The sequence below is a fragment of the Sturnira hondurensis genome, unplaced genomic scaffold (assembly GCF_014824575.4).
Source record: "Sturnira hondurensis isolate 20B ecotype Veracruz unplaced genomic scaffold, ASM1482457v3 Scaffold0003874, whole genome shotgun sequence".
NCBI lineage: Eukaryota > Metazoa > Chordata > Mammalia > Chiroptera > Phyllostomidae > Sturnira > Sturnira hondurensis.
In genome coordinates, this window is record NW_028076505.1 from 7,288,880 (window position 1) to 7,302,562 (window position 13,683).

Genomic DNA, 13,683 nt, shown 5'->3' on the forward strand with positions numbered 1-13,683 from the left:
TTTATTCTACAATATGTGGGCCACCTTTGTTGAGCAAATTTTTTAAATAACAAAATATAGATGGACCAAAAACAAAAGGTGGAGTTTTAAATTTTATATCCTTTATAAAATAAACCACAAAACTTAGCTCCCAGAAAGTTCAAACCCTGCTTATTTTAGATAAGCTTCCTCCAGGAGAAAGGATGTTAACTCAGAGATATTTGTTGGCAAAAATGGTGACTTGATTTATAAGTTAATGGCAGAGGATGGAAATCTGGACCTGTTATTATTTCTTCTTTTGGACTTGTTTCTGTTAGGGAGAAAGCCAATCAAATAAAGTAAAAATACTATTCATTTATTCATAAATATTTATCAAGCTTAACACAAATTCCAGGCACCATGCTAATGCCCTGACACACAGAAGTGAACAAAATAGACACATGCCCTGTGCTCAAAGACCTTGCTACCTGGTGGTGAATGAAACATACAAACAAACCATGATAATAGAAGGCTGAAAGTGTGGTGTTAATGGAAAACCTGGAGAGCTGGACCCAGAAAGGCTTCTGGGGGAATGTCTGCTGAACACAGGTTAGTCAGGAGGAGGGTGAGCCCTGGCAGAAGATGCAATGGAAGCACAAAGTGTGGGCTATGAGATGTTAAAAAGAAAGACCCTTAAGAGGGAAGAAAATTTTATGTCAATTTTACATGTCCTGAGAGAACCATAGTTGTCCTTCTTTAAACTGATTTGCATACCATGTTAGATAGTGATGCTTATTAATAATGTCCTTTGACCATGGGGGACAAATAAAGAGCGTCAGCATCCAAGCTTTGACTGTGTGCAGCCCAACCCCTTCATTTCAAAATTTCTATGGACAGAAAGACTCAAGTCAGTGTACTAAACTTCTAGACTACTTGCCACAAAATAGCATATCAAGCAGAGAATAACATGGCCCCAAACACCAATGTTTTGAGGTTAGTGATGGAGAGACAAAAAGTCCATCCCATTGGCTGCTGACAACTTAACTCTGGAGAGGCTTTTAAGGGATTACGTGAACCACAGGTGTCCAGAGGCTGGTCCCTTCTCTGTGTCCCTCTGCCCAGCTCAGATTTTCCTCCCACACACTCACAATCCAGGACTGCAGGACTCTGCTCCTTTTCAAGAAGGAGCTTGGCAAGAAGTCACTCCCACAAGGCATCAAAGAGTAATACCAACTTTACAAAGATGCCATAGGGGATAAAGAGGAGGATGTTGTATCATGTACTCATTATTAGTGTATTTTAGAATAAGCTATGCAGCCTTTCTGTCCTTCCCAAAGTCCCTTCTCAGATACAATGCAACTGAAAGTTTCTCTTTTCCTGAACCTGCACTTATACACTATCCCTGCCCCACCTCCACTATCTGCCATCTGCCCTCTGGGGTTTCTCCTTAAATATCTATTATCTATTGCCTCCCCCTCACTGTCATGCACAGTAGCTTTATTTCTCCTCTGAAACTTGGCTTCAGTCAATATCTAGTCCTTGAAGGCTGACCTTCCACTTAGGAACAAACTTATCCAGGAATGTCTTGAGCAAAAGTGATTTTCTCCCCACTGGAAATTCTAGTAAAGTTTACTAGGAGAATATAGTCATGTTCAAATAGTTACATAAGGTGAGGGTGGGATCCAAAAAGGCTGGGTGGGCCAGTCTGTGCCTCCTCCCTGATCCTCTGAAGGTGTAACCCACACACTACACCCAAGTGGAACTCAGGATCTCGCAGGGCCCCCTAAGGCAATTTGGGCACCCAGGATGGTGGACCCACCAACTGCACCCGGGATATGAGCCCTCCCCAACCCCTGTCTCCTGTGAACTGGGGACCAAAACACTGTATTTACCTGCCACCCATGTCCATAGGTATCCGGATGCTGGACCAGCCATTTATGACAGATATCATTGAGGCCTCTTCCATCAGCCACATGCCCCAGCTGATCGACATCTACAGCGCCAGCTGGGGCCCAACAGACAACGGGAAGACGGTGGATGGGCCCCGAGAGCTCACGCTACAGGCAATGGCTGATGGTGTGAACAAGGTAAAGTGATTCCTTTTGCCACACCCTGGTCCAACACTGGATGGGGGGCACAGGAGGTGGAGAAAAGGTGATGATAAAGGAGGAAAAGGTGTGATGGCAGGGCGGGGGTCAATGGTGTGGCTGTCACCCTTTGCATTAGCTCAACTTCTACAAAAAGTGCCCCCCAAAGTAGGCTTAGGAGTGCAGATTTTTGAAAGGGACACCTGTGAAGGACGAAGGGGAAGTGGCGGAGGGAGGCAGGGGGGACCTTTAGATGCAGACAGTGACGCAGGCCTGGTGCCTGAGAAGGAGGGTCCTATACTGCCCTGGTGCCTGCAGGAAGGGGCGCCTAAGTAACGACAGCAAGGCCCTACACACACACACACACACCTTGCCTCCCCCTCACCACTAACACACCCCCCGCCCCTCCCCCACCCCCGCCCCTGCCCAGCTACCCACAATGGGGCATCTATGCAAAATGGAAGTAGATGCAGGCACTGCTGCAGAGGCAGTAAACCTAGGGCGCTACTAGACAGAGGTCTGAGCTGCGGGTCTCCACGGCCGCAGCTCCCTGACATTAGCACAGGGACAGAGCCAAGGAGGTAGGACAAGGCAGATCCCAGATGAACCAAAAAGATGTGGGTCACTGTTGGAGTTAGTGGCTGCACAGTGAGACAAAGAAAAGTTCCTCTCCGAGATCTCAGGGCAGGGGCCACCCCAGACAAGAGAGCCAGGCTGCCGGATCAGTCTCCTGGTTCAGGTCCCAGTTGCCATACGCAGTGTCTGAGTGTCCATGGGCAAGTGATGGGACTTCAGTATGCCTCAGTTTTCTTGCCTGGTGATAATGATACATTCCTCCTGGAATCATTGTCAGGTGTAAATGAGATAACTATATGAGTGCTTGGAATTATGAAATGCCCCACAGGGCTGATGCTTGCCTTAGTCATTATGGAAGTTAAACCACAACCCCAAAACTCTGTGGCGTGAAGCTCAGTATTTCAAGAATTCAGATGGGCCCAGTGGGGATGCTTGTCTGTGCTCCACCATTCCTGGGCCTCAGCTGGAACACTTGTGACTTGAATTACCAAAATGTTGTGTTTTCACATGTTCTGCAATGTACCGAATTCAGAATTACTCCCACTTGGTGACATCACACACATTATGTAGATACGTAGTCATTTTGCCGCACCTGGTCATTTTTAAGGATTGGACTTGCCATGGGGTTGACACTAATGTCCTCTTTGTGCTTTCGTTTGCTTGCGTTAATTGGCCATNACCCCCCGCCCCTCCCCCACCCCCTCCCCTGCCCAGCCACCCACAATGGGGCATCTATGCAAAATGGAAGTAGATGCAGGCACTGCTGCAGAGGCAGTAAACCTAGGGCGCTACTAGACAGAGGTCTGAGCTGCGGGTCTCCACGGCCGCAGCTCCCTGAGCAGCTCCCTGACATTAGCACAGGGACAGAGCCAAGGAGGTAGGACAAGGCAGATCCCAGATGAACCAAAAAGATGTGGGTCACTGTTGGAGTTAGTGGCTGCACAGTGAGACACATAAAAGTTCCTCTCCGAGATCTCAGGGCAGGGGCCACCCCAGACAAGAGAGCCAGGCTGCCGGATCAGTCTCCTGGTTCAGGTCCCAGTTGCCATACGCAGTGTCTGAGTGTCCATGAGCAAGTGATGGGACTTCAGTATGCCTCAGTTTTCTTGCCTGGTGATAATGATACATTCCTCCTGGAATCATTGTCAGGTGTAAATGAGATAACTATATGAGTGCTTGGAATTATGAAATGCCCCACAGGGCTGATGCTTGCCTTAGTCATTATGGAAGTTAAACCACAACCCCAAAACTCTGTGGCGTGAAGCTCAGTATTTCAAGAATTCAGATGGGCCCAGTGGGGATGCTTGTCTGTGCTCCACCATTCCTGGGCCTCAGCTGGAACACTTGTGACTTGAATTACCAAAATGTTGTGTTTTCACATGTTCTGCAATGTACCGAATTCAGAATTACTCCCACTTGGTGACATCACACACATTATGTAGATACGTAGTCATTTTGCCGCACCTGGTCATTTTTAAGGATTGGACTTGCCATGGGGTTGACACTAATGTCCTCTTTGTGCTTTCGTTTGCTTGCGTTAATTGGCCATCATGTGGGAATCGCATCCCAAAAGTTGCAACCGTGGTGCGTAGAGTAGGAGCAATTAGGTCCTCAGTGGGGGAACAAACAAGTGTGAGAAGTTTAGAGCATGGACTTTAGAAAATCCATTTTAGGAATTGTTAAAATTTTGCTTCTTGGATTTTGACAAATTTCAAATAGATAAAATGGCTACAGCCATATCTAGGTATATAAACTAGCACTATTATAAGATGTAAAATGAATCCATTCTGTGTATATGTTTAAATTATTCACGGTCTGTATATAGAAATCACAAATTACTCAATGTAATGAGTACATTCACAGTCTGTACTCATTACTTGTACATTTATGACACTAAAATACATGTATGGACAAAATACTGTATGTTTAACAGTAGCCTGAAAAGGTAAAAATATTAAAGAAAATGAAGATTACTTTTTCTTTTATATTTCTTTGAAGAGTTACCACATGCCAAATATTTTTTTATTTTTTAACTATAGTCACTATTCCATGCATTAGATACCCAGAACTCATGCATTTATTGTATAACTGGAAATGTATACCCTTTGACCAACATCTTCCCATCCCTCCACCCCCACCACTGTGGCCCCTGACTACAGCCATTCTACTCTGTTTCTATGAGCTTTTTAGATTTCATAGGTGAGATCATACCATACTTTTCTTTTTTTCTGACTTATTTCACTTACTGCCCTCAAATTCCATCTATGTTATTACAAATGGCAGATTTTCTTCTTTTTATGGCTGAATAATATTCTAATATATATATATATGTATGTATATATACACACACACATTTTCTTTATCCATTCTCGCATCAATGGACACTTGGCTGTTTCCATGTCTTGGCTACTGTAAATAATGCTGCAATAAATATCTCTTCAGGATACTGATTTCATGTCCTATGACTATATAGGGCAGGGGAAAAGTAGGTTTACAATTGTGAGTACTCAAAGCACAGAGTTTATTCTTATATTATTTTTTATTAATTATTATATTGTTTTCTATACAAACAACTGTAAAGCTATGTTTGCCATACCCTGTGTATACCCAGAAGTGAGATTGCTGGGTCATAAAGTAGTTCTAGTTTTAATTTTTTTTGACTTATCAAACATTTTTAATCAAGGCATAATTTATATACAATACAATTGATACGCTTTAAGTGTACAGTTTGAAGTCTTTTTTTAAAATATATTTTATTGATTATACTGTTACAGTTGTTCTATTCCCCCCTTCATTCCTCTCCACCCTGCACACCTCCCCCCCTGCCCCCCCTTAGTTTATGACCACGTGTCTCAAGTTCTTTAGATTCTATATTTCCCCTACTATTCTTGCCCTCCCCCCTATCTATTTTTTACCTACTGTCTATGATACTTATTTTCTGTATCTTCTCCCCCCCTTCTCCTCCTCCCACTCCCCTGTTACTAACCCTCCATGTGTTCTTCATTTCTATGGTTCCACTCCTGATCTAGCTGTCCTCTTGCTTTGCTTTTGTTTTAGGTGTGGTTATTAGTAACTGTGAGTTTGCTGTCCTTTCACTGTTCATATTTTTTTATCTTCTTTTTCTTAGATAAGTCCCTTTAACATTTCATATAATAAGGGCTTGGTGATGATGAACTCCTTGAACCTCCATACTAATTTCCACAGTGGCTGTACCAATTTGCATTCCTGCCAACAATGCACAAGGGTTTCCATTTTTCCACAAGTTCCACAACACTTGTTATCTCTTGTCTTTTTTGTAATAGTAAAGGCTACTTTTTTAAATACATTTTCTGAGGTCAAGAACACATTTTCTTCTCAACACATTTTCTACTCCTCAGGAATAGCCTAGGATTTGAAAACATGGTAGACCAGCTGTTCAATAAATATTTGTAGAATTAATATGTAAATGAAATTTGGTGGCTGAAAATCATGTAAAAGTCTATAACTGTAGTGAAAGTCTTTGGTGGCCCACCCCAGCTGCTATGTTTGCTGTTGATGACTCACAGCTGCCCCTTTCCTGGAGAATTGCCCTAGCTGATGGGATCCTTCTCATCCAGAAGATTCTGTCCACGCCCACACCCACAGGGAAGCTCCTGGACAGGGTTGGACTGATCTGAGGTAGAAACAGCCAACCTGCTTGTCCTCTGCAGGGACCACTCTGGGATGAAATTTACGTTCCAGGACCCCTAGTGAATCAGGCCAATCAATGCTTACCTCTACTTAAGACCACATCACTTGGAGGTTCCTTTCCTTGCCTCCCCTGTTTTACTCCCTCACACACAGGTTTCTCCTGAGAGCTCTTCCTCAATGTGTCTGGAGCACCCAAGCCCCTGCCTCTGGCTCTGCTTCTAGGGAATCTACCCAATTTCATTAGCCCATTAGTGTTTGCTCTTTTCCTTGGCTTCCAGGGAGCTCAGAACTAAGTTTGTACCTAACAACATAGATATTTTCAGGCTAGGTTTTCTACTACCCCTTTTCCTCCCTTCTCATCACCAACCATGGTCTCCAAAATCATTCCTTAGCTTTTGTTCCTATATCCATTTTTGAGATCGTATGGAATCTAAGCCTCTGAATGCAAAGCCCTATAAGATTTGTAAAAGAATTGATGAAATAAGCTGTTTGATTAGAGTAAATTTAGACATGTAACAGTTGGATCCTTAAATTGTTACACTCATTACTAGTATCAAGCAACTAAATTTCTCCTTGGGTAAAAATTGGGCTAGGCTCTCAACAACAGTAAACACTAAGTCAGCCGCAGAACTGGGGTCAGCCAACGTTGGCTCACAAGCCAAATCCAGCCCAGCAGCTCTCTTTGCAAATAACATTTTATTGGAACACAGCCAGGCCCATCAAGGCCTTTGTGTCCTTCCAGCCACAATTTCTCTTCCAATCAGAGCTGTCACAAACTCCACTCGGGAGAAAGCCCATGAATGGAATCATCACTCAGAGTGACAGGCTTTTCTGCTGGCCTGTCCATATCTCCATCTCCATGAGATGACTGACATTGCATGAAAGGAGGTCTGCTTCCTCTGTACAGGAATTGTTTTCTAAGGATTAGCATGAACAAGTAGGGAACTGAGCTTGAGAGCTGGGAGACCTGAATTCTAACCTTGATATTGTCCCTCATTGGCTGTGGGACTTCACACTAGTCACGAAGTTTCTCCATTCCCCACTTTCTCCTTCTATAAAAATATCCACATCTATGCTTCTCAAAGTGTGGCCACTAACCCATATAGGAGTTTATAAGAATTGCAGAAACTCAGCCCCACCCCACCCACCCAATATATTCTAATATATTCTGATATATTAGAATCTGAATTTTAACAAGATCTCATTCATGTTTAAGAGGTGCTGCTCTAAATGATGTCTATGGTATGTATCATATGACCCTAGGATAATAAGACCATAAGATATATTGTTTTAAAAAGTTCTCAATGTATAGAAAGGGGCAGTAGAGTTGACTCACTTTCTGGAGGTAATGGTACTGCATACCCTCATTGAGGTGTTACATTGGATTTGTTGANCCACATAGGAGTTTATAAGATTGCAGAAACTCAGCCCCACCCCACCCACCCAATATATTCTAATATATTCTGATATATTAGATATATATTCTGATATATATTCTGATATATTAGAATCTGAATTTTAACAAGATCCCATTCATGTTTAAGAGGTGCTGCTCTAAATGATGTCTATGGTATGTATCATATGACCCTAGAATAATAAGACCATAAGATATATTGTTTTAAAAAGTTCTCAATGTATAGAAAGGGGCAGTAGAGTTGACTCACTTTCTGGAGGTAATGGTACTGCATACCCTCATTGAGGTGTTACATTGGATTTGTTGATGACTAACCCATGTACTCTAATGTGTCTCTGAGTTGGTGGAGCAGCGGCCCAGGTAGGTGTAAGGATGCATAAGGAATATTGAGGGCAATGGGGTAGGCTCAGGAAAGACCTCATAAAGACTGGAACTAGACAGGTCTTCTGGACCCAAGGTGGTTGCAGGACACTGGCCAGAGAGTGTGTAGAGATCCCCACTAGGGCCCCAAACTCATGGGACATGGCCACTCTCTCCTTGACTGTTTCTCATTGATTTTGTATATCCATCACCTTGCCTGTTTCCCACTGATTTTGTATATCCTTCTCTTCAATCCATCATTCTCTTCCTTGAAGTTTATGCTCATATGGTACTTGTGCTTTGGGAGGGCCCCATCAGCACCCTCCTTTATCAAAACCCGTCAGTCAGCCTCTACCCAACTGCCACATGCTCCCACTCCAATTGTTTACGGGCACATTTGGCCCAATTAAGGGAGACACCCTTCCCCCTGCTAGGTTCCAAAAGTAAGAAATGAAGTTCTTTTGGAGAGGTCTAGAACTTTAGGGTCAGAGGACAATTAGAAGGTTGCTAACACAGCCCTCTCTTTTCTATCTCAATAGCATCGAGTGGCAGTCATCTATACTCATGCTAGCTTTTCAGCCTTCTGATGAAGTTTCTTCTGAGCTGTTGAATTTTTTCAAAGGTCTAAACAGAAATGTAAGACCTATCCTCCCTCTCTGTCATAGGTTTATGTCCCCCAAAATTCATATGTTGAAGTCCTAATTCCCAGGATCTTAGAATGTGACTGTATTTGGAAATAGGGTCATTAGAGATGTAATTAGTTAGGAAGAAGCCATACTAAATGAGGCCTAGGATGAGGCCCATTAGGGTGCACCCCTAACCCAATATGACCACTGTTTGTGTAAAAAGACTAATTTGGATATAGACACACACAGGAGGAAGGCCAGGAGATGAAAGCAGAGATTGGGCGTATGCTTTGACAAGCCAAGGAGCACAGAAGATTGGCAGCAAACCACCAGAAACTAGGAGAAAGAGATAGAACAGATTCTTCCTTCACCGCCCTCAGAGGGGACTGACCCTGCCAACACCTTAATCTTGGACTTTAGCCTCCAGAACTGCTAGACAATATGTTTCTGCTGTTTATGCCACCTAGCTTTGTGGTACTTTGTTATAGCAGCCCTAGAAAATCAATACAACTTGCAGTCTTGAATGGACTGCCAAAAAAGGGACTTGGCCAGGCTAAAGCAGTTTGGAAACATGAACACTTTTCCAGGTTACTCTTGATGTTACCCGGCTCTCTCTTTTATAGCCAAGATGGATGAGAGTTGATCTAAGTACAACTTTTTTCTCCTCATCTGGGACCTTGAGAGTATCCTCCCTCCATTCTCTAACAGGGTCCCTCAAAAGAGAAGCCTGCAAAATTTCTCAGGATGTAATACTAGGAGAGGAAAACGTTTCTGCAGTACGGGCAGTGACATGTGGCATTGGCTCCTGATGACATCACATTGGTAACTTGGAATTAGATAGGGAAATTGTCAAATAGAGATTTTGTGTGTCCCCTTCAGAGAGCCAGTTGCTAAGCATTTGTCAGCACCCTTCTGGTTAGAGGACCACTGGCTTCCCTCCAGTTGGAGCAGTAAGATACCCGCTTATTCTCCGATAACAAAAGGCCAGCTTTGTCTTCAGGAGTGTGGAAATTCCCTTTGGGAAGAGGAAAAACACCTGAAACACTATGGCTTTGTTTTCCCCAAAAAGACAAGTCTTCCAAGATTATGGAGGAACAACTTCTCTAAGTAATTCAAGTAAAGACCTCACACCTTCTGCCATTTAGCTCTTAAGCATTCAGCAAAAGGTTCCCAGAAAGACAATTATGAAATAGGAAATTGAGTTCTTGAAAGTGAACAGTGTCCATGATGTTGGCTAAACATTGACACTAGAATGGAGCCTGCTGGGGAACAACGTGCTTTTATTACAAGGTTATGCCAACCGGCTGTTGACATCCAGCCTATCTGACATTTGAATGGTTCAATGCTATTTACAGAGGGGGGTCTACCAAAAGGATCCTGGGGAAGGTGGTGGTGATATGGCCCCATTTCAATGCCCAGACCCCTAGGAGTTTTTAGGATGAAACTTTTACGCACAAACAGCTTGTTTCCTTATAGCATTATTCACCGTGTGGCTGGAAAGAAAGAGTTACACATCCAAGCCCAGAACCAGGTGACAGCGGGTACCCAGGAGAACACTTGGCAGGTGTCTCCTTCCCCCAGCACACATGGATTTTCAGAGTATTTTTTGACACCCAAGGCCAAGAGAGAACCAGGCAAGTAGGTGACATGTGCCCTCAGTGAGAATTTACAATGCAGATGGCGTTCAGTGCAGCACTTCCCTGGGGGACTCCTGTCATTTTCCACACCCTTCTGAACTGCTCCACCACATTTCAAGTCCGGGCACTTCTCTCCTCTCCACCCGTAGCCTCCTCTGTAGCCTCCCCTGCTGCAATTGAAAAGGCCTTTTCGAGTGTGATTGTTCTGCAAAGCACTCCAAGCATGCCAAAACTTAAGAGAAAACTTGTTATGACATATCTTCAGATGACAGCATGTGAACATTTTAGAAAGTGAAGTAAGCATGATAAAAGAAAATATACACAATTTCTCATTTGACTTTCCCCCAGGCTGTGGGGATGATTCTTTCCTACTTTCAAGGTGACATTTTTGAACAGTGCTGTAGAGTTTTGGGAGTGATTATGTATTATGCATTCCTATTATACATTTCCTTCCAGTTATTTTAGTTATCTGATCTACTAGAAAGGAAAATCCACCTCTGAAATGTGGTCTCCACCTAAACAAAGGAGTCAGATAATTACCTTGTACACAAAGGCAGTTCCTCTGCTTGCCTTTCAGCTTTAACATCCTGCAAATAGGTTTTGTTTGACTGACATATCCATGATAAAAAGGGAGAGGAAAAGGTAAGAGACCTTCATCTTGGGTATACTGTTTGCCACAGACCCCACCACTCCCAATTCTCTAACATCTTCTTCACCCAAAAGCATTCCCTACTTGGCTCCTTAGGGATTTTAGTTTGCTTCTCCCAAGTTTGCTCAGTAAATACTTGAGAAGGCAGCAAAGAGCAGACAAGAGGAAGGAACAGGAAAACTTTTCCCCTTTATCTCAGTCTTTTCCTCTTTAACTTCACAGTCTACATGTTGAACTTACAGTTAAAGCAGTCCACATTATATGTGGGAAGTGGGCAAGTCAGAAATCCCTGAATTATGACATAACTAATAGGTAACTTCTGTCTTAGTTTGGCATCTCCCAGAAGCAGACCCTCAGACAAGAACTAAGTTGAAGTAGTTAATTTGGGAAGTCAAGGGACCACTGGTAGTGAACAGGAAAATATGACAGGGAAGAAAAGGAGTAATTGATGGTGTGCTCTTGAGCCAGCTGTTGAGCAACTGGAGTTTAATCCCACTGGGAAACTGGCAAGCCATGTAGGATACACACTGAAGTTACCCTACCTGATGACAAGGGAGCTGGGGTAAATGTCATTGTCTAAGTAAATGACCCAGCACTTTCAGCCCAGCGGCAGGTGTGCAGAGCAGCCTTCATCCTCTTGGGAGAAAGCCCTTAGACAAAGAGATGCCTGTGCTGGCAATGACTGTACAGTCATTGCTCTCTGGGCATTAAAGGGCCAGGCCATGTGTTTGCTGGTCAGAAAAAGATGTGGCCCTTGCACAGAGATTGATGAAGCAACAAAGGCCAGTCATTATGGAACACAGCATCTCATATTGCTTTGAAAAGAGAAGGAGAATTCAGATAATAGAACCTTGAAAGTAACAACTGATTCATGAAGTTCTTTCCACATCTTGAGGAAATGCAGCCACCCAGAGTAACCCTGGCATGTCTTCGGCTGGCCCTGATGACTGCATCCCAACCTCTTATTAATCACACGCAGGGTTGCTACCGAAGGGAACATCTTGGGAATATTTAAGGACAAGGCTATAGAAAATCCTCTGAGGCACAGATAAGACAGAACATTGATTGTTTATTCCTTGAGGGGTTGCAAAGGGCACAAGCACAGATCCCAGATCATCAGGCTGGAATGTACTAGAGAGGGGTCACTCGCAAACGACTGGCTCAAAAGCCACCATCCAGAAAGGGAGAGGGGCTGCCTAGGGAGAAAGTGATTAATCAGGAATAGCCAGGAGAGTCCCTGGTGCTGCCTGCTGAAATTTAATCAGAGCAGTGGGTCTGACACAATAGCAGCAAGTGCCAGGGCCTCTGGCAGGCAATGAATGCCTCCTGCCGAGGAGCTCTCAGGAATGCTCCATGAGCCCTGATTTATGCTCTAAAACCAAATCAAGGGTGGCAACTGAGCAGGGGCTGCCACAACAGAGTGTATAGTTCAGCCTCTGTAACATTTGTTGCAGCTACAATTGCTCCTTTCACTTCTGATAAGAAAGAGAAGCCAAGTTTCGTAGGTTTCACATGACTATGGCCCTCGGTTTGGCTTTCCTGGAGATTCAGGGACCCTCACTCCACTCGCGGTGAACTCCACAGACCCGACGAGGGCACCGAGGCAGACTCTGTGGTGCCCAAGTTCAGCCGAAGCCTGCGGCCCCAGCAGCACCAACCATCCTCTCTCTCTGTTCTTCTGCCTGGGGGCAGCTGGAAGTAGCTCCTCGATGCATCCCCAAGAGGAGTTAATGCCCCAGGGCAACCGCCAGGCTCACTGTCCTAGTAGCAGTTTCACAAGCAGTCACCAGAGGGACTGAGACCAGTTGCCTATGGGAGGAATCTGCTTGTCAGCTCACACTTGGTTGTCTTTTCTTCCTTCCATCTCATGCTACCCCAGCACTCACTAATGCTTCTTGAGATTATCTCCCCCCAAATTAACTACCTGCTTTCAGTTCTTTGTCTCAACATATGTTTTTGAAGAAACATAAACTGGGACCAAGTCTTTCTTCTTATAGGTGTGGCCAGCCGTTCTCTGAAAGTAAGCCCAGTTCTGTTCAGGAGGATCCATTCACCCATCACCCCTGCTTAAGGCCTTGTATAACTTCACCACCACCTCTAACACCCCATGTACAGAAAAGAAGTAGATAAAGAGTGAAAACATAAAACAGCAGCACAAAAATATACTTCAATCACTGAAATTGGGGCAGAGAGAAACTTTCTAAGCATAAATACAAAGGGAAAATATGTAACAAAAATAAGTGATAAATATTATTACATAAAACCCTAAAAACCTCTGCAAGTCTGGTCAGTGTTAAAGCTGAGTAATGGATACATTGGGAGTCATTATACTATTCACTCTACTTGTGTGGTGCTTAACATCTTTCAAATCAAAAGGTTTTTATTTCACACTAAAAAAGTAAAAAGCAATTTAGTACTTGGTTAAGTTGTCATGACTAAAAATATACATCTAGGGAAAAGTAGAAAAAGCAATATTCTAATGTTATACAAATGGTGGTTTGGGATAAAACCTCCAGGGACTGTAGTACACAGAGTGTTTTTTTTTTTAATGTTCTACCTGATAAAACCTAAGTGAAATGAATAGGATGAACTATCTCAGTCAGGAGAGGCTACCTGGTGCTGTGGTAACACGCTGCCCCCAAAACTCAGAAGCTTCAAAACACAAAGTTTTCTCATTCAGCTGCACATCCATCATGGTCAGCAGGAG

General features: G+C 43.7%; 1 protein-coding gene across 1 annotated transcript in view; it reads left to right on the forward strand.

Moving 5' to 3' along the window:
- PCSK2 (proprotein convertase subtilisin/kexin type 2) overlaps nt 1–13,683 on the forward strand; it is a 356,721-nt gene that overhangs the window by 297,613 nt on the left and 45,425 nt on the right. The window contains exon 8 of the mRNA XM_037043083.1: nt 1,870–2,045. Coding sequence (XP_036898978.1) covers nt 1,870–2,045 — 176 coding nt within the window. The remainder of the gene's footprint in view (nt 1–1,869; nt 2,046–13,683) is intronic.